Source organism: Lepidochelys kempii, chromosome 1 (assembly GCF_965140285.1).
Source record: "Lepidochelys kempii isolate rLepKem1 chromosome 1, rLepKem1.hap1, whole genome shotgun sequence".
Classification (NCBI taxonomy): domain Eukaryota; kingdom Metazoa; phylum Chordata; order Testudines; family Cheloniidae; genus Lepidochelys; species Lepidochelys kempii.
The window spans coordinates 188,189,460-188,216,132 of record NC_136380.1 but is presented as its reverse complement, the minus strand read 5'-3'; the positions used below and the strand labels follow the sequence as shown (position 1 = coordinate 188,216,132).

Here is a 26,673-nt window from a genome sequence, read left to right as displayed (position 1 = left end):
ACAGCAGGAAGTTAGCTAATTCTCCACATTTACTAATAAAAAAATTAATGGGTATAACAAGACCTCTTCATTAGTGGTGATTTAGTGAGCCTAGTATATATGAAGTAGAGAGAAGATCAAACCAAAATCCTGGACTCAGACTCCTTTGGAGAAGTTCAGAACTTCATTTAAATGTAAACTGTATAGTGGCTGGGTCCTATATAGTATAATGAGCTATACCTGAACTTGGATCTGAACACCCTTAATGTTTGGGAAATTCCAAACTGGAATCTAAATTTTGAGATGATGGCTCATTTCTGGTTGTGAATTATGAAGACAGTGTGCTTCAAATCAGCCTAGGTGAAGTAATATTTTCACAATATTATCACACTAAGATGATTTGATGATCTAGTATGCTGGCTATTAAGAAAAAAAATCTATTTGCTGGTTCTCCAGAATCCAGCCTGTGACAATACTAGGCACTATCATTATAGCTTAGAATGTTCAATAAACAAGAGTCTCTTTTGTGAATGTAATGTTATAATAATTGGGAATTCTAACTGTTCTGCACTTCTTATAACTACGTTTTGTAAGCAGCCCAAATAACAGTAAAGAGTATAGCTGACCAATTATGAGAGCCCTAAAAGCCCACATTTCAGTTCTCTCTAATTCAAATTGAGCTCTTGCTGGTTATGGTCAAAAGGTGAAAAAGAAAAAAAACATAAATTTTGTTAATATACTGGATGCTTTGTGCTATATAATTTATAATCACTTTACATGACTGGAAAAGTGATCAGCTGAAGCAGACAAACTGTAGTTATTGTTTTAAATTTGTACATTATTATTCATTAAGCACTAACTACAGGTTCAGTGCTGTAAAACTCCTATACAGTTAAGGAGACATTTCCTGCCTTGTGAATCTTTTAGTCTACTTGATCTAGTGCATTTAAAACCCCGCTGGAAAGAATAATGTATTTTAATAGTAGAATCCTGTAATGAGAGTGATTACTGTTACTGATGTAAATAGTGTGATGATTTGAAGTTTGTGGGACAGTGGGAAAATGTCAATAGGGTCCAATCTTGTTCCTGCTGAAGTTAATGGAAGTTTTGTCATTAACTTCAGTGACAGTAGAATGAGGCTCTAAGTAAATTATATATATAACGATCAGTCCAGACGGTATAAACGAGTATTTTCCCCATCTATTAGCACTGTTCAGTTGTTGCTAAAGGCCAAACTTGTATTAGTAACCATGCTCTCTTGTGATGTAAACGGGACTTGTTAATGATTCTTTATTGATACTTACAAGATATGAAACTCTGTCACTTAGGGCCTGCTCCAAAGCCATTTCAAAGAGTGAAAATATGTCAGTTGATTGAAATGGGCTCTTAAACAGGCCTTTCCAGCTAGGGGATTGCTGTGGGAAAAGGAAGAAATACCCTACCTGAACGATGGTGGAGAGAGGACACTGAGCATAACCAGTTGTAGCTCAGGGAGTGATGGAAGCTACCTTATGGTTACTTTCTGCATGACAGAGCTGAGATCTGGTGAGGAGGAAATGCTCTCTATATTCTCTCCTCCCCATTAATGTACCTGAAGAGGGCTGCCATAATTTAGCCCACAATTAGTACTATTAAAGAAACCTTCAAATACTGTACTGCATATAGTAGTACATCTAGAAATTCTGTAACTATATCTCCTCAGAAATAATATCCACAAGTGAATTTATGCAATTTAGAAGAAAATCACCCCCAAATAAACAGAACCTACCAACCCAATGCAAATGTTTGTATAGTACTTCTTGTTTTATTATCTCCCTAAGGTGACACACACCATGATAAACTATGACTGACCCCTCTTAATATTATTCGTTACTGGTAATTTTCCTCTTTGTAGGAGTTTCCTCTATGTATCTTACAGATACGCCCAAAGATTCAGAAAAAACACCCTTAGTGCACGGTGCCCAAAGTAATGTGAGAGGTTTAAAATCATTTAGCATGATTTTAATGTCAGTTAATGAAGGGTACAGTTACAAATAATGTGAAAATAAAAATGTTTCTTCTAGGGGATCTCTTTATTGGACTCCTGATTCAAGTCCATATTTCATTGGGATCGCATGGTTTTGAAAACTCCTAAGACATACACCCGTCATCCATTTGTAGAACTTGTGACAGATACCTTTTCTACTCCCCGTCCCTCAGAAGGGTGAGTTAAGTTTGAACCAGAACCTTTTCATTTAAAGCTACCAATTATTTTAGGGCTGTTTCTTCTTCCACCTTTTACAGCAATGCTTATCGTGGAAGCAAAAGACCACTCTGACTGTGGTGGCAACATTTATCCCTGGGATAACTCCAGTGAAGTTACTATACTACTGCAGGGATGAATGTGGTCCTGAGTTCTTAGCTAAGGCTTCATTCCTGCTCCTGTCGAAGTCAATGTCAAAACCCCAAACTACTTTAGTAGTACAGAATACATCATGGACATTACTACTGAGATTGAAAGCCTATTAAATTAGCAAAAATATGGCCTGATTCTGACAGGTGCTGTGCATCTTCAACTCCTATTGACTTCAATAGGACTGGCAGGCACTCTGCACCTCTGAAAATCATGTGTAGTTTGCGGAAGCACAAAACTACTTTGCAAATACTCCAATGCAGCAAGGAAAAAAGGTCTTAAAAGGTTGGTTTTTTTTTAAAAAAAAGTGATACTGAAAATCTGGATGTGAGACTACATTTACTAATTGGCAAAGGAGTATCATCTAGTAAAGCAACTTTAATTTGGTCAAAGATGGCGAAAATTCTGCTTCATCTAATTTTGTCTTCAAGATTATTTTTAAAATATGCTATTTCCATTTAGAGAAAATATGCAGAAAACATAGTTGTTCCCCTCAAAAAGTTAGTTTTGATTTTGACATGGAAGGTAGCAGTCTTTCTAGTTGTGTTTGGTACATTTTCTCAGGATAGTCTAAATTCTGTGTATTAGGCTTTAAACATGTATGAATCCAAAGGGGTTTTTAATCTCGTCTTTGCTGTAAAATTAGGTTATACATGATTAAATATGACTGCTCATCATAGTTTGCTGTTCTAGCATAGCCATAAAATGTGTTGACGTATGTGTATATATATATATATATATAAATATATATTTGATAACAGACACTTTAGGCAATATATAAACAGCCATGTCAAAACTTAAAAGATAGATGACATCTAAAGTTGCAGTATAATCAGACTTGAAAAATACTTTACAAGTAAACAATGGCCTCTGCACAGATCTTTATCAATACTCTGAAAGCCACCTCTTTAGAAAGTTGCCAGCTAATACTTGTGTTTTGGCACTGCTTCCTTTCTCCTTAGAGATACATTTGACTATTGAGAACTACCTGTATCTAAATCACCTTTCTTCCCATATAAAAGTGGCCCTTGGGTATTGTACCTTTAAGTTGTGCCATTCAGTGATTCTGAACATTGAAAAATGTGCGGGTGTAATACTGCAAACAGCAAGTGAGATCCAACATTTCTGAGAGACAGAACATTTCACAGCTGGCACAGTTATTTTCCTCTTGGGACTGCCTCACCATTTCAAATTACTTTTCTTCATGTAATATGCCTCGCACACATGTTCCAAATGTATTTTGGTTTCTCTCAAGTTATAGCAGTGTTGTGGAAATAACTGTGAAATAGAAAGTTTAAAATACTGAGCTTCAATCCCAAGAAGAACGTGGGAACCTACGTACTTTACATCAGAGGTGAAATAGTTCATATTTACTTGAAGGTGGTATTATTTTCCTTATTTTTAAATCTACTATTATGAAGATACGATGTTACATGTAAATTTTCATGTGCTGGCATGCCTACAAATTAAGTGTAATAGACTGCTCAGCTCTCAAAACTAGGGCATTTTTAAGGTGAATTGCATTACATATGCCATCTATTTGAAGAACGAATATGGGGTTTGGCAAAGCTACCTGCTGAGCAACATAATAAGATTTTTGTACAAAGTACAAGTTACTGATTATTATTGTATTTTATTTTTCTATGATTTCCTAAGAGGCATTATCAGGTCTTACAGATGGGGTAAGCCTGTTTATTAAGATATTTATTAGCAAATAAAAGTTATAGTACTGGTGGTTATTTCTGAGTTCATGCTTTTTGTTTTACCTTAACTTACGCATATGATACACAGTAAAACTTCTCATATGTGACGAGGCAAAAAAATCAATTGCTTATCACAGAGTGTTGTACCAATCAAAGTGGATCACATTGTATTCTAATTTTTGGGATGCTTTAGGTAGTCTTTTACAGCAGGAGGGTTCCTAATCAGTGTGGACTCTTATATACATGTCACTGTAGATTCCGTGCTCTGATAAATGTCTTCACAAAATGCACATGCAATTGATAATGTTGTTAAAGAACTATACATACTGTGATAATCCCCAAACTGCAGATCCCTGCAGTCACAAGAATCCGATCCCATATACATAATAACACTGTCTCCTTCAAAAGAAACACTGTTTATCTGAATCGGAACACGTTTTAAATTTGTTATTAAAGCTCTGTAGTTTTGTTCAATCCCCATAAACTGGGTCTCTGAGCATTGGTCTTCACTGAAAAATGCTACTGTACTTGCAGCTCCTTCTCTGAAATGGCAGTAAAAACTTGACTTTCCAGTCGCACATGGCGGCAGGTTTCTAACACACATTAGTTATTGTTGTTTTATTATTCACGTAATGTGAATTATACATTGTACTTTACAACAGGAAAAAAATGCTAAACGAAATACTTAATCCCAGACCCAAAAAGTTTAAAAACTAAAAGTATAAGCAGGCTTTTTCTTCATAATGCCTTAACTGCAGTACAAAACTAAATAGAGAGATGTGGTTAATAGTAGTGGAATGCTGGATTTCTGGAGTTAAAACCTTCTGTCCTTACTTGGGAAAAGCTCCCTCAGTAAGGACTGCAAGATTTGGCCTACAAGGCATAAAGTATAAAGTGAGTTTTGCATTTGGTTCTGACTGTAGTGAGACCTTTGGTCATTCATATCACTTGAGTGAGTTCAAGAATCTAGGTTCAGTTCTTGGTTACTGACTAACTTTAATCTGAAAAATAGGAAACAAAAAAATTTCTCTTACACTGAGACTTATTTCACATGCTGAGTAATTTCCATACTGTTGCCAACTCTTGCAGTTTTGTTACGAGATTCATAACAGTTGGTGTTTTTCTTAAAGCCTCAGCTTCTTGAGTCAAGTGATTTTGGGAGAATCTCAGCTTTCATAAAAAGAAAGAAATGTTTAGGCACTACTGAAATACATATACTAAATAATATCCTTCCATTGCTATGTCTAGCACAATCAATCTACATCCTTCTAGAACTCTATTCACCATAGTAGATAGAGCTTAAATGGTTTAAGACTTCATCCACCATTATGTGCTACAGTTTGTCTTCTTAGGAACTTGGGTTCCCATCATCACATCCCCCAGTGCTCTGCTCTCTGTACTAGGCTCTCTACTGATGAAACAAAAAGAAAAGAAGTACTTGTGGTACCTTAGAGACTAACCAATTTATTTTAGCATTAGTCTCTAAGGTGCCACAAGTACTCCTTTTCTTATTGCGAATACAGACTAACACGGCTGTTACTCTGATACTGATGAAACAGTTCAACTAAAAGTTCTTCCTTTTACATCCAAAGCCTACTGCTTGGTCCTTCTCCAACCATAAGCTTCCATAACAGCTGTGTGTTCCACTGGAACCATGGAAATTTTGACTAGGGAAGTGAAAATGAGTGTGGGAAAGAACTTTTACAGGTGCCTCCTGCAGACTTTGGAATTCACTCACATCAGAGATTAAAAATGACCACAGCCCTTGCCAGGTTCAGAAATAAATGCACAACTTGTATAATTGATTTCCCTTTCCCTCAGTAATGGCTGAATACTCACACCAGATCCGTTTTTCCTGCAGGCCAGGGAAGGATAGACGGGGTACACCTGCCCTGATTTTAAACATCTGAAACGTGCAGATATTACAGCTCTATCAGCTATCTGAGCAGCTAGAGTTTTTGCTTTGTTGATCCTCAGTTTAGCCTCTCTGTGTGATCTTGGGTAAATCACGTAATCTCTCTGTGCCTCAGTTTCCACAATAACGATAGCCTTAAAATGGCATATTTGGAGGCGGATTTTGAAACCCCTCCCAGTCAAGTATTGGTTCTGATCTGAGTTGTTGCAGGCTTTTTGGTGCGTGGAGGTGGGGAAGGGAAGGGCTGTCGCCAGCGGCACCATTTCTGAAAAAATCAGGCGATGGCGTGGTGGAAGCTGGCTTTCCCGATGCCCGTGTCCACAGTCGGGCACGGTGTGGAAGACGTAATGGAGCACAGGGGGCAAACCAAGCTTTGGGAGGGGGGAGCCACTGCCCTCCTTTCCCCAGGCCTGTCTCTCCTGCTTAAGGCGGACGATGAACCTGACACCAGCAGCAGCCCCCGGGCTGGGAGCTGCTGCGGCAGGGCCGGGGTCGCCGGGATGCATCTTGCGCGGCGCGGCTCGCGACCTACAGGCCCCCAGCGCCTCGCCGCAGCGGCCGGGGGGAGGAGGGGGAATTGGCGGAGGGGGCGGAGCTAACGCCGGACGGGGCGGAGTTGCCGGATGGCGGATCGGAGAAGGGGGCGGAGCTTATGCCGGGCGAGCAGGAGGAGGGGGCGGGGCTACACGTGTGGGGATTGGAAGAGGGTGGAGTAAAGGGGCTTGTGGGAGGAAGGGCGGGGTCGCGTCAGGGTCGCGCGCGCTGGCGGCGTGGTCTCCTAGGCAACGGCGCAGGCGGCGGTTGCTGGTTGGGTGGGGCTCCGGTGGGCTCCAGCAGCCCCCCCCACCCCTCCCGCGAGCGGGTGGCGAGGCCTCGGTGCAGGGCGAAGCGCGGTAGGGGTGAGACAGAACCGAGCTCCCGGCCTAGGGGCGGGGCGGGGCAGGAGGCTGCTGGGCGCGGCCTGGGCGGGGGGTGGCCCCGTTCCTCCCCCCGGTCAGCTCTTTGCCCGCCCCGGCCGGAGCCGGTCCCGCGCCGCTTGTTGCGGGGGCCGGTTTCTCCCCCCCCCCCCCCGCCCGCGCGGCAAAGCGCGAACAGAGGGGTCCTGCCCTGGTGCGCTGAGCGGCGCTGGCCTCTGCCCCGGTCCCTGCGCAGGGTGCGGGGCGGGTGCGTTGCCCTCTCCGAGCGACTGCCAGTAAAATTCCTTGTTTTCACACGACTGTCTGAAAATTTTCCTGCTTAGTTTCTTCCTGAAGATTAAGTTAACTGCTCTCATTTCTCTTCCCTTTTTCTCTTTAGCTAAGGGGAGGGCAGGTCGGAGGGTGAAGGGCAGGTGTCTGGGAGCACATTTTTCTGTGTTTTATGTTCTTTGATAAAATTATAAAGTGTTATTTATGGAATGCTGCTAGAAAAAATGGCCTCGGTTTGAAACTGGGTGGGTATAAAGATCTCATTGAGGATTAAAAAGAAAAGGAGTACTTGTGGCACCTTAGAGACTAACCAATTTATTTGAGCATAAGCTTTCGTGAGCTACAGTTAGCTACGGCTAACTAATTGGTTAGTCTCTAAGGTGCCACAAGTACTCCTTTTCTTTTTGCAAATACAGACTAACACGGCTGTTACTCTGAAACCTGTCATTGAGGATTGTGTACTTCATGTCCACTTGTTTGCTTTAGCGGGATAGCAAATAAAGTTTTAAGCAGTTCAGAGATTGCTTGAGAATATGCTCACCTGGCATCTAAGACTTCTGAGTCTTCTGAAGCCCCTCTCTCCTTTGTGTCATCACTCTGCATGTTTCCTGCCTACGTGGACCAGTGGGCTTAAGCAAGGATATGGGATCTGCTTCTAAGACATTGATAGTGTCTTTCTCCTTTGTGCCTGGGGCTGTAGCCTTTCGCTGCCAGTACCATCAAGTTCCCCCAGCTATTGAGGTATACTGCTAGGACTCTTTCCATGAATTAGCCTGTAAGTGCTTTATTGAAACACACACACACACAACGCTGTCTTTCAAACAAACTGGCTTAATGTTTTGTCCGTATTATTTTTCCTCCCAAAAAATACTAGCTTCCTAGATTTTGGGCACTAACAGCATTTTTTCTGTGTCCTACATATCTTGCAATTGATTGACCTTCTTAAAACAGTAACATTTTTTCTTTCTCCTTTGGTGAAATTAAAACCTTTGTTAACCCAGCCTTGCAGAAACCTGTCTGCTGCTGTAAAGGCTGGCACCCAGTCCCCACTGTTGGCATTTAAATAATCCTAATCTCATTTTAGAAGTTTATACCTAATATTAAGCAATAGCATGATTATTCTGTTAAACAATAATATTTATAATAAAATAGTTGTTGCCACAATAGAGCAGCCCAGATGAAATCACTAAAAAAAAAAGTGAAGGTCCCAACAGCAATGTTAATTCAGCAGCATTGCATATATGTAGTATATTCTGTACCTGTATTTTCTTGTTCAATATGTTCTTTGATTAATATTCATGTTTATATACTTCACCATTAAATATGCCTGATGTGTGTAATGAGGATGAGTTAATGTTGGTGTTGAAAATTTGATGTGTCACGCTCTTAAAAATACATAAACATACAGTATAACTTCTGTGTTACATTAAAGTCACTATTGTAGGTTTTAGTAAAGTTAAGTTTTCAGTTTTCTAGAACATCAGTGTGTACCTTTATAGTATTTGTGTTCTTTGCTCATTCTATCACCATCGGAGTGACTCTTTTTTATCATCAAACTATCACAAGTGACCAAGTCAGCTTTGTCATTGTACTTTACTATAGAATTTTCAACAGAAAGTATCTTTCCTCTTTGGCTACTCTTTCAGAATACAGACAAATCTCTTGTGCAGACAACAAAACGGCATGTTTTGGAGAACATGATTCTGGTCAGGTTCATTTTGACAAAGTACAAGCTTTATGGTTGTATCCAGAAATGTAAAAAGCTTTTATTTTATCAAACAGAATCAAAAAGAGCTAGAAGAAAAATGAAAATTAAACAGTTATGGCAGTTCATTGACAAACTCCTATTTGTAAAAGAAATACTACCAATAGCAAATAAGTTAAACTACTTCAGTAGCAACTTAATTAAGGCACATGCTGTTGAACATATAGCTACACAATATAGTAGTAGAATTCCCGAAGCAGAGTGTTTCAGACACAGTACATCATAGAAATTATAAATCTGTTCTAAGTAGACTTTCTACTACATCCACTTCTTGCCATGCGTACTTTAAGCTAATGTGGTGGGTAAAATAACTGTAATTTTCTTTTAAATGTGTTTAGAATAATTTAATATTTAAATGTTCGATCTTGGTTTTCATATTGTAAGGTATTTTTGAGCTAATGGGACTGAATAGTCTTTATCAGCTTTCCTTTCCTCTTTCTCCCAGCCTCCAGAAAGTTTCTTGGTAATCTGAATTCACCGACAGTGTCTGGAACTGAGTTGTGTATAGTTCTGTTCTCTATACAAGGTGAAATTTTTTTTCCTCCTGAAAATTCTTTTGGCATTATGTATGTTTTATTAGAGTGCCACAGACATTCAGTGTCAATTATCACATGTTGAAATTATTCCCTGATTGTAGCTTTCAAGGACTGCCAGTTCTTAGTTTTCTATATACAGTATGTCCAAGCAGATGCTGTAAGAGAATTCACAACACAAGCGCCTTTTAGTCCCCCTACTGCTGAACAAAGACAGTTTCTGGGCCTAAGTAACAATTTGTCTTCCCTCTGACAAGTAGCAGTGTGTTTATATTGTCTGGCTACATCTCTGACTAATCCGTCATAATCAGTTTCTGTTTACAGTTAACTATTTCCTAATGTACAGTTCTTAATACCAACATTGATAACTCATTTCAGTTATGGTTTCAATTAATCATACTTTATTTACAGTTTTGGTTTCAATAACCTTACAGTAGGTGTGTGAAAAGGCAAATGTTGTTTTGCAAAATTACACCATGAAGATTTTATGATGTAAATTGTGATGACTGGCTGGACTTCTGATAGTTTAAAATATTATATAAATGTCATTGGTGAAGTTTAGTAAAAGATAATGAAGTGTTAGTCTTGTTGGCATTTGTATCACTAGAACACTTTGACTAATGATTCATTGGCTAGCAATACTGACAAGGACATTGGCTACTTATAACACTGTCTATATAAGCACAATCTACTTTTGTGTCAGGCTTCTTCCCAGTAATCAGCTTACACTCTGTTTACTTTCAGTATTAACCAAACCTGCCGTGACACTGCTTGTATAGGGTCTTATTCATATTGTCCTTTTAAAAGCCTGAGGACTTCTGACCCACATGCCTACCTACTGTGCTAGACCTCTGGTACCGTAACCATTTTAAATAGAGATTTCCTTTTCCTTTCTTCTGAATCACAGGTGGTCTCTGTGCATTGAATCAGAATCATGGGATTGTTTGATAAGCTAGCAGGATGGCTTGGTCTGAAGAAGAAGGAGGTTCATGTTTTGTGCCTTGGGTTGGACAATAGTGGCAAAACAACTATCATTAATAAACTTAAACCTTCAAATGTAAGTAACCTTAGTTCACTGCTAACTCTTTATTACCAAATGTTACTGCAAAGTTGATATAGAGGAAAAAAAGTGGAGGTCTGTTTATAAGCTTAGAAAATATAATGTATAAAAATGCCCCCCCCCCCCCCCGAAATAAAGCTTCAGTCCATTTGCATACCTCGCTTTATGTATATGTGTATATACATATTTTTTTAAAATAGTGGTTAAAAAACAACCACCACTACCTACTAATATGCCTACTGTCTTCTCAGATCACAGGATAAAGAAGGGTTTATGATGGACGAGATTAAAAGTGGGCTGTGGAAACTGTTTTTATTTTGAAGAAATAAATATTATCGTTTGAAACTTTAATGGTTTGGGACAAGTACAGTTTTACTGCAACTAGCACTTGTCTGTAAACATCATTATCTTTGTCTTAGACTATTATTGATTAAAGATGATGCTGCATAACTAGGAAATTAAGAATGGGAATGCAAAACTTTTTTATGGTGAATTCAGCATTGGTACTTTCTAAATTAATGGACTGTGACCATCAGATGTACTAATCCATTGATAAAAAGAGAGTATGAGTTCACCATCAATGTCTTGTGTAACTGATTGTGATGAAGGGTACATACTGCTCTTTGATATGGTTTGGTGATGAACTGAATGACTTATGGAGTGACTGTACCATTGAAAACTGGAAACTCTTCCCTACCTTTTTATTTCCATGCATTCAAGGATTCCGATGGGTTAAGTGTAGCCTGATGTAACCTTAACTGTCACAAAACATAATTGTTTATTTGTTAACATCCTATTATGTATTTAAATGAAGACTGATATCTTAAAGGAGGAGACTTTTTAGCAAAAACGTGTCATATCAAGTTACAATTTATAAAGGTACTGAGAGTCTAATGTTTCTTGCTCCAGTAATTTTGCTTCTGATAAAATGTAATTGGATCTATAAATGTAAACTAGATATCTATAAAATTACTTTTTAGCCGTGCGTAGATGCAAGCTGCCACAACCAGCACATTATTATTTTTCTGGCTTTGTTCTCAAAAGTGATGACCTTGGGATTGTATTATAACATTTGTTTTTATAATATGCCTCAAAACAGTGCAGTGTCCAGAGGATGGGTCAAGTCTTGAAGTTAGTGCTAAGATATGGCAATGATGGGCACAATAGAAAACCCTAAAATAGATAAGCTAATTATATGAGCAAAGCAAGTAGAAACTGTCTCCTTCTGTTTACTTCATCAGTCATATTATGGTCGTTATTTGTGAATGTATTGTAAAGTGAAAATATGCGATAACACTATTTTATTAATTTGTTAAAATGTAACAAACTTAATTAGATCAGTGTCCCTGAAAACTACTAATTCTGATAAATGAATTCGTTCACCTGACAAATTGCTCTGAACTGTCAGCTAATCATCAGAGTACAAAGCCAATGAATATATTTCAGGCTGAGCAGTCACCTTGCTGAGAGAGCTTGAGAGAGAGGCATTTAAAAGACCTCCCTTTTTTACCTGCCAGCTACAATTTTGTTCTCCACTGTTTAGTTATGAAATTCAAATAAGTCATCTGTAATTTCTAGTGTAAGATACCCTTGAAGGAAAGTTGTACCTTCTATGTTCAGTGCATAGTTGTGACCTCTTGATGGAAACTGTTGGCCAAACTACTTCTTGTGGTGGTGAAAATAACTTTTTTATTTTTATATATATATGTATTTTTTTAATTTAATATATTTAATTTAATTTATATATAATATAAAATAGTTTTAAAGATCAATAAACTAAGCCAGTTTTAGTGTGTATGTGGGGGAAAGCCAGTTGCTTTGTAAACATCTTTTATAAATAAAGTTTTAGAGCCTCTTATTGTCTCAAATAGCTGGACTCTTTGCAACCCTTATTTTTTCTGAAAGATTCTGTCGTATTGCACCAACTTTCCAGAAAAGTTGCACTGGTAACCAGGCTTTTTGTTGAGCCGTGGTGCTCTATTTTGTCCCAACCTTCCCTTCTTTGGTAAATGTGGTAATTTCTTTGAAGTGCTCTGGTAGTTGACTAAGAACTAGTGCAACATAAGAACCTAAAATTTCAAGCTACTGCTTCCCAACGTAAATAGCTTGTGATAAAGAATATTGGGGCAATATGTTCTCTCTTTCTATTTAAAGGTGTTGAGGTATAATATACTTCTCTTTGGGTTGAAATTATGACCTCCAGAGGGTAGAAATACTTGGATTCTTTGTACTCTGACCTCATTGGTAACTCTTCAACCCAGAAAGCTATCACTTTCTGTGATAGTATGTTACTTAGCTCTGGTCAGTACATAATCTGTACATAAACTATAACTTAGTTTGTTGCAAAAGCAAAGGAATTCAGTATTAAGGCTGAAACGTCCTCACTCCTGAGTCTTGGTCATAAGTAATACAAGGTCTCAATTTTTTTGCTAGAAAATCCAAAACTTGGATCTTGAGATGGAGGAAATCCTGGGAAAGTATGTTAAATACCTGCCATGTCCATCCATTCTGTGTTACTCAAATGTTTCCTGAATATTATATATTGCACCAAAATTTTGGGAAATATAAGTAATTTAGAAATGAAGTTACATTTCAGTTGCTGTTTCTAACTTAACATGAGTTTGTTGTAAAACATGAATTTTCTCTCTTTAAGGCTCAAACTCAAGACATAGTTCCAACAATAGGATTCAGTATAGAAAAATTCAAGACATCCAGGTAACACCACTTTTGTGTACACATAGAATCATAGAATATCAGAGTTGACCTCAGGAGGTCATCTAGTCCAACCCCCTGCTCAAAGCAGGACCAATCCCCAATTTTTCCCCCAGATCCCTAAATGGCCCCCTCAAGGATTGAACTCACAACCCTGGGTTTAGCAGGCCAATGTTCAAACCACTGAGCTGTCCCTTTCCCCCTCCCCAAATTAGTCTCTCTCTCTTTCAGCGTGATGTAATCAAATGTGATGATGTGTGGTGATGTAATGAAGTGTCATTTGAGTCACTCGTGTTGCTGTATCACAATATGTTGTATGTTCTGGTGCAGTTCTCTAATGTGTGAAGAGGCCAATAATGTTTTGCGGTATCACATGAGAGACTTGGCTTTGATTCCTGGCCTCACTTATAGAATCAGTAGGGCTGGCACTCTACCAATTCAGTGTGTGTAGTCTTTAGGCATGTCTCAAATCACTGAATATTAGTCTGTACTAGGTTAAGAAGTATCACTGAGATACTTTGAATGGATTTCAGTCTTCTTTCATTAACTGAAAAATGGTGGCTGTAGCCTTGAAAATATGAAAGTTGCATTGTTTAAAGTCAGGAAAAGAGGGGGGACATCATCAGTTTCAAGAAGGATGGTAGACAGGCAATTGCCTCAAAACACCCCACTTGTGTGTCTAAAAAAAATAGAAAAAATATGGGAGAATAATGAAAAACCCCTAAATATAACTTGACAGTATTTTGAAAAAGGTGTGCAGGCAGTCTTGAAAGTAATGTGGCCTATTGGTTGGGAGACCTGCAAGAAATTCATGCGTTTCTTGCTTGAACTTGGATGACTGGGATTGATGGGAGTAATATTTTTAATTGCTTTGGGTCACCTTATATCACCTACAAATCACAGCATCACAGTGCTTTGACCACTGCTAGGAGAGGACAGTATATATCCCTCTGTATTGCTGTCCTTTATCTGCTTTTTGAGTTGGTTAGCAGGGGAGGCAGAGTGGCAATCACATTTTCATACACAACAAGAATGTTTAAAATGCTTTCTTCAGCTCATGAAAGATTTATCTGAGGTTACTGTCAGAGCCATTTTCCAGTATGCAAAGGGTTTGTCTACACAGGGACATTATTTTTAAATAAGGTAAGGTGTGGAATTTAAAGCACAATAGCTACTCCAGAATTGCTCCCTGTGTGGCGACTGGTATTCTGGAATAAGAGTGCTTTTTTATTTTTTTTTCCAGTTTAGCCTAATCCACTTCCAAAGTGGATTAATCCAAATCCGAAAAAAGCACCCTTATTTTGGAATAAGTCTCCATATAGGGAGCTATTCTTGAGTAGATATTACAGAATAGTTTATTCTGTTTTATACTAGTGAGCAACTTGCAGCTTTGCCACTCGAGTTTCATGGTTTTGTGCTAAATATGAGAATATGTGTATTGTGCTGGAACAGTTATGTAGATTTGTGCAGGTGGCGAATAAGGAATGTGTGTTGCGGGGGAGGGAATGTGTATTTGAGGTTATTGTGTATGCTGATCGTGTTTTTGTGTCTGGGAGTTGTGCTGGGAGATGTCTTGATTTGTATAGGTGATAGTTGGGTGCATGGTTGTGGCATTTGGACCATCACTGCAGGCTCCCTCATACAACAAATGAAATTGTTGCATGCAAATTAGCTGTAAAGAGTGGTGATTGGTTGAGTTAATTCTATCACAGTGGTCTAGAACACTTGGTATAACATAGATTACTTCTGGGAAAATTTTGCGCATCTGCTGATGTGCAAAATTCATGTGTCCCACATACATTTTATTTTTTCCTGCAGAAAATACATTTCTGCCCAAGAAGTACTGCAATTCCACCTTTTGCCCACAAGAGGCCGCTGTGGTGCCAGAACAACCAGCCACATGAATGCAGCTGGCTGTTCTGGCACCATAGCTGCCTCTGGTGGGAACAAGGTGGAACTGCAGCACTTCTTGGGCAGAATATATTTTCCGGGGGGGGAGGGAGTTTTGTATTAATATGCCTAGTAAGGAATCTGTCCCAAAAAAAAAATTAAAAAAAAAATCTTTGGTCTGTATCGTTACCTACTTGGTGACAGAAATAAATTACCAAAATAAATGAAATTGGCATGGTTTATTTGTCAAAACAACACAATATAAATATACAGAATTTTAAAATATTGTGCACATAATTATTTGGTGCAGAATTTCCCCAGGAGTAATATATGCATGCCTTACTGTAGCTAGACACTCCGTATATGTAAAAGTCAAAATGGCTGAGAAATTAAATACTGAACTGTTACAGACTGAGATCCAGTGATGATTCAGCCTCATGATATTCTGAACAAAAAAAGCTCTCAACCATGCTTGTAGCTGTTTCCCTCACTTTACACTGATTCAACAGACCTGTTAGGCTTCAGAATGACACACACTGACAATTCCTGGAATCTTATTATATAGATTGGTGATGAGCACGGTTTAAGAACCTTAGTACCTGAGTTCCTTCCAGCAGTGCATTAAGCAATGTGACCGCACATCAGTCATGTAGTGTTTGTTCTCTCATCCTCTCCCAGGTGGAGAAGCGTGTGCAGCGGAGTGTCTTGTTTTGGTAGGGCTTTAGGGTTATTGTTTTGTTTTGGGTTTTTTGCTTGAATATATGTGGTGGTGGTGGTGTTTATTGTTATGTATAAACACAAAGAAATGCACTTAGTACTTAGAGTGAAAGGTGCTGAGGTTTGTGATGGTCCTTAGTTTATGAAGGATTTCATTCCAGTTTCAGACTGGCCCCTGAGAAAGTTGTCTGCCACACAGACAAGCTTTATTTACTCTTATTGTAGAAAGTTCCCTTGTGCCAGAGGAGCTTAGTTGTTGACCACAGTCAAGTGTAGAGAGCAGAGGACAGCTTTTATGTATTCATAGAGATCTGTGTTGCTGAGAAATGCACTTACTAATCAAAGTTTCCTAAGTGCTGAAGGCTTCATGCCCTAATGTATCACTATCACATTGTTGTAGTATGGCATGAATAACAGAGGCATGAATAACAGAGGCCAAGTAATCATTCACCAGGATACGCTGAAGTCTCCTAATCAACTGAAGTTGATAGAAAACATTCATCACAAATGCTGTTATGTGAGAGCTTAGCATCAGCAAGGAATCCAAGAGTTCTTCCAAACCACAGACCAAATTAATGAATTCTCCATAAGCACCTTCGAGCAAAGAAGACTGCATTGTGGCTGCAAATTCCTCAAAATGTTTTCTTCTGCCTACCAGCATCACTTCTGTTTTTCTCAGGTTTATTAAGCTTGAGCCAACTGTTCATCCATTAGCTGTCCAATCACTGGGCTATCTTGGTGACAGTGGTGTGTGTGATGCTCTATGATTGAAATGTCACCATTAATATTGCCACTGTTAGACAATTGCAACAAATTTTGTACAAAGCATATCATGCAAGATGTCAATGAAAAAGTTATGATTTGCTGATTATGTTTATATTCATGTATCATTTTTGTATCTGAATTTATAAATATTGACTATATACTGGCATCTTACATATGGGCTGTATTCCTGGGCACCACCTACCAGATAAGATTTACATCTAGTACTCCTGGGGGGGATTCTGTGTGCCTGCAGAAATTGCGCCCCCCCCCCCCCCCCCCGCAGAATTCCTGTGCTTCCCTGCAGAAAATGGCCAGGAAGCAAAGGGAAGCTGCGGGGGGGTGGGGATGGGGAGAGTGGATGGAGTGCTGCTGTCCTTTAGCAGGCCTTAGAATTTATTGGAGTATGAGAGTCTTTGGTCAAATCAGGACTACTGGTCTATCATGTTGCCTGCGAGCTGGAAGGTCCGTGACCACTGCTTTAAAGAGGCCATGGCCCGTCCAGTACAGTGGCTGGGTTGTGATGACTTCCGTCTTGACATACAGGCCCCAGCTCAGGTCCAGAGTAAACCAGCTGCTTGGATTAGACCTGAGATGACCTATGAAACTCCTAGGAAGGCAAATGAGGTGATGAGTTTTGGGGCTTCTGCCTTGTAACCTTGTTGATTTTGTTGATGTCAAATGATGAGTAGTCTGGGGGTGTTTCAACAAGGTATCTGAGCTCCTTGATGAATCCTTGAATCTGTAGTGGCCTGTAAACTAGCATATAATCTGTTAGTTTTGGCTCTGGTTTCTAGCATCACGTCTCTGAATTTGAATAAAGTTGTCTTTCTTTTGAGGGACCTCTGCATTTGAGGTTTGCAGAGAAGATTAATACAGTGCTGCCTGCCTTCTTGTCTTGTTCTGTGACATACTGATTATCCTGGAGGAATGGGGTGGACGAGCACAGGGCTCCTGGTGTCATCCAGATAGGTCTCAGTGATGCAGCTTTTTTCAGGTGCTTCATCGCTGACATGGTCACGTGTTTTGCGTGCGTTTGTTTGTTCTTTGCTATGGCAGATCTTGCAATAATCGGCATCACAGAATCATAGAATGTCAGGGTTGGAAGGGACCTCACGAGGTCATCTAGTCCAACCCTGTGCTCAAAGCAGGACCAATCCCCAACTAAATCATCCCAGCCAGGGCTTTGTCAAGCGTGACCTTAAAAACTTCTAAGGAAGGAGATTCCACCACCTCCCTAGGTAACGCATTCCAGTGTTTTACCACCCTCCTAGTGAAAAAGTTTTTCCTAATATCCAACCTAAACCTCCCCCACTGCAACTTGAGACCATTACTCCTCATTCTGTCATCAGCTACCACTGAGAACAGTCTAGATCCATCCTCTTTGGAACCCCCTTTCAGGTAGTTGAAAGCAGCTATCAAATCCCCCCTCATTCTTCTCTTCTGCAGGCTAAACAATCCCACTTCCCTCAGCCTCTCCTCATAACTCATGTGTTCCAGTCCCCTAATCATTTTTGTTGCCCTCCGCTGGACGTTTTCCAATTTTTCCACATCCTTCATGTAGTGTGGAGCCCAAAACTGGACACAATACTCCAGATGAGGCCTCACCAATGTCAAATGGAGGGGAACGATCACGTCCCTCGATCTGCTGGCAGTGCCCCTACTTATACATCCCAAAATGCCATTGGCCTTCTTGGCAACAACGGCACACTGACTCATATCCAGCTTCTCGTCCACTGTAATCCCTAGGTCCTTTTCTGCAGAACTGCTGCCAGCCATTCGGTCCCTAGTCTGTAGTGGTGCATGGGATTCTTCTGTCTTATGTGCAGGACTCTGCACTTGTCCTTGTTGAACCTCATCAGATTTCTTTTGGCCCAATCCTCTGATTTGTCTAGGGCCCTCTATATCCTATCCCTACTCTCCAGCATATCTACCTCTCGTCCCAGTTTAGTGTTGTCTGCAAACTTGCTGAGGGTGGAATCCACACCATCCTCCAGATCATTAATGAAGATATTGAACAAAACTGGCCCGAGGACCGACCCTTGGGGCACTCCACTTGATACCAGCTGCCAACTAGACATAGAGCCATTGATCACTACCCGTTGAGCCCGACAATCTAGCCAGCTTTCTATTCACCTTATAGTCCATTCATCCAGCCCATACTTCTTTAACTTGCTGGCAAGAATACTGTGGAAGACCGTGTCAAAAGCTTTGCTAAAGTCAAGGAACAACACGTCTACTGCTTTCCCCTCATCCACAGAGCCAGGTATCTTGTCATAGAAGGCAATTAGATTAGTCAGCATGAATCCATGCTAATTGTTCCTGATCACTTTCCTCTCCTCTAAGCGCTTCAGAATTGATTCCTTGAGGACCTGCTCCATGATTTTTCCAGGGACTGAGGTCAGTTTTAGTTTGTGTGGCTTGTGCTGTTTGCTTTTGACCTGTTCCTAGATAATGATCCTGTGCAGCGTATGGGTGATAGTTGTCTGGAATCTAGCTTCTTATGTCTGCTCTTCTGTTTTCCTGGGCTGTTCCTCCAAATTTGAACAGTGACAAGTGAAGTGGATTATGTCATGGGATGGTCCAAGTTAAGGAACAGTTGTCTTGTTTGCTAGATGCTAGAGGAAAGGCAGATCTGTTGTATATCTTTTTGGTGCAGCAACCTGCTTGAGTCCTTGGAATGGGTGGAGCTGGAGCAATGTGTTCCTGGAGTACTGGTGGGTGTGCTGGAAATGTGGTGGCATAACAACAATGCAAATATTATTGCCACTATCATTACTAGGTAGGCTTGAGCCCCACAAGAGAAAACGTCAATGTGATCAGATATCCATTTTCTCGAAATATATTGTCAGTGTTGTGACACCCCCTGTTGCTTTTACTTGCTTTGGGAGGGAGATGGTACTTCGCATTTAATCATACAGTATCATGTCTGAGTAAGTTATATAGTGGCCTGCTGCCCAGCAGGTAGTGGTGAAGGTGAAGAAGCAGGGCTGGGGCTCAGGGATCCTTCTTTGTAAGAGGAGAGCCTTGTTCATGGGGGTGGTTCCTGTGCTGAGGGGCTGGGAGAGCATTCAGAGCTGCACTTTCCCCTTTTAGAAAACCTTCATTTCTATTTCCAAATTTTCAAAAAGTAAAAAGTGACCAGAGGTCCCTCTCCTGCTGCTTCCTGTGGTGCTGGCCATGTGTGGGGCCTGCTGGAGCTGGTCCCTGCTACTGCTACTGTGTCCTGCTGCAGAGTGGGAGGAAAGAGGGGTCAGAGAAGTTAGAGACCTGGCTCCTTCCAGGGCCCTAAGGAACCTGGTCAGTTTCCCTCTGTAGACAATTCCTAATACTGAACTTAATACAAATACAAATAATGTCAGTAGGTCAGCTTTGCCCACATTGTACTTAGTTTCATTTATATGGATGTTACTTATTTGATTCCAGAAGTTGATCAAAATGTTGTTTTGTAACTCTTTCATAAGTGGACTTACGATTGTGCTTAGTGTTTGGGTTAAATGTTGAAGCTACAGTAGATCACTTAACTGCTTGGGGAAACCCAATAGTACTCAAGTTTTGAGCAAATTGAAATATTACCTTGTAAGAATTCTGTCTTGAAGGTTAGTTCTTCCCACTGAAGCCAATGAAAGCCATCTGTGCATATTAAAGGCATGCCATGAAATTTAAAAATCACATTTCCATCTGAATTTTATTTACCTACTATTGATATACAGAAAACACACTTCGCTCCCCATTTTTTCAGGTTATTTACTTTTTGTATTTGACATTACTGTGTGTAGTCAGTTTCCCTGTTTTGGGGGGGGGGGGGGTCTTTCACACAGCAGAAGAGGGAAGAGAAAACCTTTTTTTAATGGGAAATTGATTGTACAACCACAAAAACTGGCAGGAAGGCTTTGGGGTTTGGTGTCATATCAGAAGTTTTTATTTTGATTTTTTTTTAATTTACTATGTTTTAAGTTGATTGTCCATTTAAAAGTGTTAAAATGAAGAAAATATATTTTTTTTGTTCTATGGGATCTGTACCTCACTCTTTCTTCCTTTTCAGTTTGTCTTTCACAGTGTTTGACATGTCAGGTCAAGGCAGATACAGAAACCTGTGGGAACATTACTACAAGTGAGTAATTTTTTTTTATTTTAAAACGTTGCTGCTAATAGTAGCTAAATAGATTTTTTTTTAAATCTAGACAGATATAACATGTTAAAGAGCTGGGAGTTGATGATGATAGACAAATCTGGACTGGGAATAAGATGCACATTTTTAAGTGAGGGTATTTAACCATTGGCACAACAATCGTTGTGGTGGATTCTACATAACCAGAAAAATTTAAATCAAGATTTGATATTTCGCTAGAAGGTATGCTCTAGTTCAAACAGGAATTAATTCACGGAAGGCCTATAGCCTTTGTTTTACAGGAGGTTGAACTAGATGATCACAATAGTCCCATATGGTTTTATAATATACGAAAATTAGAAAGTGTGGTTTTACCAGCCTCTTTGATTATTATTAGTCCTAAAATCTATAATGATGGCTTTATAAGCAGCTTAGATGAGTCATGAAAGAGTGTGGTTCTTATGCTACTACTGTTACTAAGAATATTGTTCTTAAACAAAGGTTTAAGCAACATCCCACTTCTAAACTAATTGGCTTGGAGTTATCCAGTGCTTTATAATGGTAGTCTCATTAAGTATTCTTGTACTGAGACATCAACTTTGTGTTAGGTCTAGCTGTGTGTTTCTGGTTAAACCATAATACTTCCTGCTGGTTTATACTGGATTGTTAGTATAAATTAATTCAAAACACATCTCACTTAGAACAATAAAACATGGGATGGGGAGCATGTGGAGATAAAAAATAAGGAGATGTATGAACAGTTGGTAACAAGCATATGTATGGGGATTGGTTGTTAGTTCACTGAGGGCAGTGTAGAAAAGGAGAGATTTGAACACTTTATATAAAAAAAAAAAAGAAAAAGTTGGGGAATCAGAGGTTAGAGGTTGGATATCTTATCGTTTTCCTGACATTCATATCCACTTTATGGGGCATGGATGAACATAAAAGATGCTGATTTACTGCTGTTTTTATAGACAATCGTAATGCAAAGTTTCAAAGAACGAGGCATCTATGTAATTATCAGGGTACTAACAAATGTTATGCCTTTTATCCTATATGTTGTGGCAAAAATCAAATAAATGTGCTTAATAAAATTGTGCTGTTGTTTTGGCATATGCCCTATTCTTTAGATTGTTCCATTTTATTTCTTGCTAATACTAAAATTTAAAACTCTCTTTTAGTGATTTCTATCTTCTAAACTAGTCTCAGTTGTTATCATCATTCATGTGAATATGAAGGCCAGTAGTGAGCAGGACAAAAGTAACCTGAATTCTCCATTTTGAATGCTTGAATTTTGATGTGTTTATTATGTGATAAACTTTGCTGTAATATTCTTTATTTTTCCTCTTCCTCCTTTTTTTTAAAATTGGAGATTAATATAGAGGGCTTTTCCTACAAAAATTAATTTGCAGTTTGAGAAATTGTCAGGTAGATAGGTATTTTGTAAATTTGCATTAGGGCTGGGGTTTTCAAAGCAGCCTAAGGGTGTTAGGTGCAGGATTTGGATGGAATTTGGATGCCAAATTCCCAGAAGCTGCTTTGAAAATTCCAGTCAAAGTGTGTGATAGGACATCACTATATTAAAAACTGGCATTGAGGTGATCCTCCTATGTGGCAGAAAATCAGTGTGCGCACAACTGGTTAGTTTTCATTTGTATCATGTCCACAGTTTGAGTATAGTTTCTTAGCAGTAACACTGACACTACAGTGCCCCCTAATATCAGTATCCTCCCTATCCACTGCAGTTTTTATCTATATGGGATTTAATTCCAGTTAAAAGTAGCATACAGAAAAGCAATATAATAAACTAATAAAGATAAGCAAGACTGCAAGTACAGAAAAATGGCTAAATTAATCTATAGGTCTGATCTAGAACCTGTGCACATAAGTAGGTACTTCCAAGTACTTGACACTTGCACTTTTTTCATATCTGGCTTACACCTCTCTCTTCAAGGGTACATTAACAACTCGAAATCTGATTTAATGATGCATGTGGTATCTTGACTCTTGAGTATTGTCCCTGTTACTGGTTGGTTTGGTTTTTTTTGTATGTGTCTGTGAGACCTAGGAGAATCTTGTTTCTTTGTAAGTAAATATATGCTATAATTGTAACTTCACTATAGTACTGTTATACAAACCTGCTGTTAACACTTTATTTGAGTAGTTTTAGATATGCTGGAACATTCACAACAAATATTAAGCATTTGCTTACAGTTTATTTAGATTTTTATGCAATACACACCAATAAATGTGGGCCTAGTCATGCAATCTTAACTTTGATTGCAGTGGTAGGCGATCAAGAATTGCAGGATTGGGTTGTATTGTGGAGATGAGAGGGAAAAACATACTGGTAGCTGACCTTCAAGGAAGATTAGGATGCAGAGAAAAAGATTACAAAAATTTAAATAAAATGCAAAATTATGTATGGGGTTTCTTGTATACAGTTCAGAAAATCCATTGATATACTCTTATAAACATTTTCAGTTTTCCCTTTGTTAGAAAGCAAAAATAACTCTCAATATTAAGTCTACAAAGTCACTAGTTGAATTGGCTATGCATACTGAAAGTGTTTCTGCATTCTTCAAGATACTAGTGGTTTAGACCAGAGGTTCTCAAACTGTGGTCCGTGGACCACCAATGGTCCACAAGCTCCGTTCAGGTGGTCCCCCGGTAGTTCCCTCTAAGGTGAGCGCCTGGGCAGCCACACACAAGAGAATGAAGGGCCATCCACCTAATTAGTGGAGGTGCACAGGCATGGCTCCACTAATTAAGTGCCTAGACCCTGGAGAAGATGCACGTGTGAGGTGGTGGCCTGGGGGGGGGGTATGTGGAGGGGGAAGTGGGGTGAGAAGAGGGGGTGGGGGGAATTTGGGATGTGCAGGGCTGTGGCAGCCAGAGAGGCGACTTTCCCAGCTCCAGGGTTGCGGCTGCCAGTGAGAGACCCCCCCCCCCTCCTTCCCAGCCTCAGGTCTGTGGCAGCTGTGGCAGGGGAGAGACCCCCCTTCTCCCCAGCTCGATGGCTGCTACGGCGGGGGGGGGGAGAGGGCATGTCCATCGAATTAGAAAGGTAAAACTACTGATACTAAAATGAGTTGTGTGTTTTTATTTGTAAAACAAAAAAAGTTTATTAAGTTTTTTTTAATATAGAGCTTTTATCCAAAGAGCATTACAATAGTTAGCTAACGGTACAAACAACATCTGGAAAGATCAAGTGATCTGTTGAGACCCTCAGCAATTTTCAAGTGGTCTGCAGGAAGAAAAGGTTGAGAACTACTGGTTTAGACGTTGGTATCTCTTCCATACTGATTCATCTGTGTAGACCTTTGACACAGCTTAACGACTCTGCATGTACACAGTTGTTAAACTGGTTGTAGATGAGCCAACCACTTGTCTGAGTGGACTCTTAACAAGGTTCTTTAGACAAGAAACTAAAAAACTATGACTTGAATGTAATTTTTCAAAACAGTTTTGACAAGGTTTAGCCCTTTTCACTCTGGCTTGCTGGCCCCAGCTGTGTCAGCATCCAGTATTGCTACGTTGGGTGTTCATGTTTTTCAGCAGAGAAATTGAGCTTTCCTGAAAGATCTGTGTACAACAAACCTTATGGGCTGTGAAATTGATAATTTTTATAGCAGAAAAGTTACATTGTTAACCAAAAGGCCAGATTTCACAAACTGGCCTCGACTCAAAGGTTTCTAGCAAAAATCTTCCCTGAGATTGTAGAAATAGCTAGACAGCTCTGCATGGGAGAGGAGTAAAGAAAATATTTTTGAAAGGTTTTTGTTGGTCAAAGTTTCTGAGCGAGCTTACAATTTGCCTCTTTACTTTTCTATATTATGCAGAGAAGGCCAGGCCATTATTTTTGTCATTGATAGCAGTGATAAATTAAGAATGGTTGTGGCCAAAGAAGAACTTGACACCCTCCTGACTCATCCAGGTGAGAAGACTGTATTTTCCTACCATCTCCATATTATGTTGTATTGTTTCAAACATAGAAACTCTTGTTATTATAGACATTCTGCATTTTAAGTAAATTTCCCTCCATTTTAGCCATTGATAGGAGCTAGAATAAAAGTAAAATGGAATTTGTATAATAAGCCAATATTTACTTCTGTTGAGGTGAATACCAAAACTTAGGACCTGATAAGATTCCTACTGACCTCAGTAGGAGCCGGATTGGGCCTTTTTTGATCAAGGTGGAACAGAAGTTAATAGTTGCTTTGAGGGACTGTAAATCATGGCATTTAAAAGCTTGGAGTTCATAGACAACATGTTTGTTTTCATATGCAATGTCTGAAAAAATTTCCATTTAAGACCATGAATTACTTCAATGTAACTTTTTGCTGTTTGGTTAATATTGTATCAGACCTCAGTATTGGCCTCTGAAGAGGTAAAAACACTAGAAACTTCTTTTATGACTTTGCAGCCAGGAGTAGTGATAGCTAATGATGCCACAATTTCAACTGTCTAAATGGGGAGGGAGATTCATGATTATTTCTAAGGTTACATTTTGAAATAGGTTTTGTGGGGGTTTCCATGTGTTCCCAGGGGTATTGGAATTAAACCAATATACTCATGTAATGCGGATGTTCTGACTAATCAAGAGAACAAACCCTATGCAGGAAATTCAAAGTAAAACCACTATATAGCCTAATTTTAGTTCCCAGTCTGGCATATTCTAGCAGTTCAGTGGGGTGTTGATTGCTGGATCTATTACACTGAAAAATTGTAGGGTAGGATTCTGACAACAGAAGGAAAAGTTGTTTACACAGTACCTCTTGGTCTGAAACCAAGTTATTGTGGAAGCTAATGAAGATAAGAATGATTCTGGGGGCTGGTGTAAAAACAAAATATGTACAGCTTGGTCAACAAGATTAATGAGTTGATTAGCATCAAAATTGTAGTTGGATCTGTGAGAGCTGATTGGTGAAGAGAAAAGGACCCAAGGACAGACTCTGTTACAAAAAGGAGACACAGAAAGAACAGTTAGAGGGAGTAGTTGGAGGACAGTACCACAACAGCCAAGAGAGAAGAATGTCAAGGAGAAGAGTGTGACCCATAATAGTGAAGACTGCAGAAAGAGCAAGTTCACTGTACAAATGAATGTAACCTTGTTTCCAGGGATCAAGCTCGTGACCTTCTCCAGGGCACCATTTTCTCATTGGCCCAGGAAAGGGATATCTTGAATTTCTGTCTCATAGCATCATAAAACAAATGTAATAGAAATTGTTTTTTTGCTGTTGTGAATATTCATGGGACTACTGAATTGGTTGATAATGCAAAGGTGTATGCAAGAGTAGCAGCAATCATTCTAGCAGTAATTATAGAAATCACAGAAATGTAGGGCTGGAAAGGAGCTCAAGAGGTTATCTAATCCATTTTCCCCATGCTGTGGCTGAATTAAGTATACCGAGACCATCCTTAACAGTAGTGTTTCTCTAATAGGTTGTTGAAAACCTCTGAGTATGGGGATTCTACAAACTTCCTAGGAAATCTGTCCCAGTGCTTAACTAATCTCGTAGTTAGAAAGTTTTTACTAATATCTAACTTAAAACTCTCTTGCTGTAAACTAAGTGATTACTTCTTGCTGTACCCTCCGTGGATATGGAAAACAATTGATCACCAGCCTCTTTATAACAAGCTTTTGCATATTTGGAGACTGTTATCATGTTCCCCCTCAACCTTCTCTTCTCTAGACTAAACATGACCAGTTCTTTCAACTTTTCCTCATAGGTCATGTTTTCTAAATCTCTTACTATTTCTGTAGCTCTCCTCTGGAGTCTGTCCAGTGTGTTTACATCTTTCTTAAAGCGTGGTGCCCAAAACTGGACACTGTACTCCAGCTGAGACCTCAAAATAGCATTTGCTTTTTTCACAACAGCATTGCACTAACTCATATTCAACTTCAGACCACTATAATCCACAATGTTTTCTGTAGTACTGCTGC

The 26,673-nt window shown here is 39.4% G+C and overlaps 1 protein-coding gene across 8 annotated transcripts in view; it reads left to right on the top strand.

The window, feature by feature from the left end:
* Nucleotides 1–6,740: 6,740 nt before the first annotated feature.
* Nucleotides 6,741–26,673, top strand: part of ARL6 (ARF like GTPase 6) — a 36,937-nt gene continuing 17,004 nt past the window's right edge. The window contains exons 1-7 of one of the 8 annotated variants that reach the window (XM_073305129.2): nucleotides 6,741–6,882; nucleotides 7,802–7,917; nucleotides 9,387–9,467; nucleotides 10,382–10,531; nucleotides 13,188–13,249; nucleotides 20,661–20,729; nucleotides 24,569–24,663. In XM_073305129.2, the coding sequence (XP_073161230.1) occupies nucleotides 10,409–10,531; nucleotides 13,188–13,249; nucleotides 20,661–20,729; nucleotides 24,569–24,663 (349 nt within the window). In that variant the 5' untranslated portion in view covers nucleotides 6,741–6,882; nucleotides 7,802–7,917; nucleotides 9,387–9,467; nucleotides 10,382–10,408. Of the gene's footprint in view, nucleotides 6,889–7,592; nucleotides 7,952–9,386; nucleotides 9,468–10,381; nucleotides 10,532–13,187; nucleotides 13,250–20,660; nucleotides 20,730–24,568; nucleotides 24,664–26,673 lie in introns of those variants that run through there. The other 7 variants (XM_073305108.2, XM_073305137.2, XM_073305117.2 and 4 more) reach the window with 7 other exon arrangements.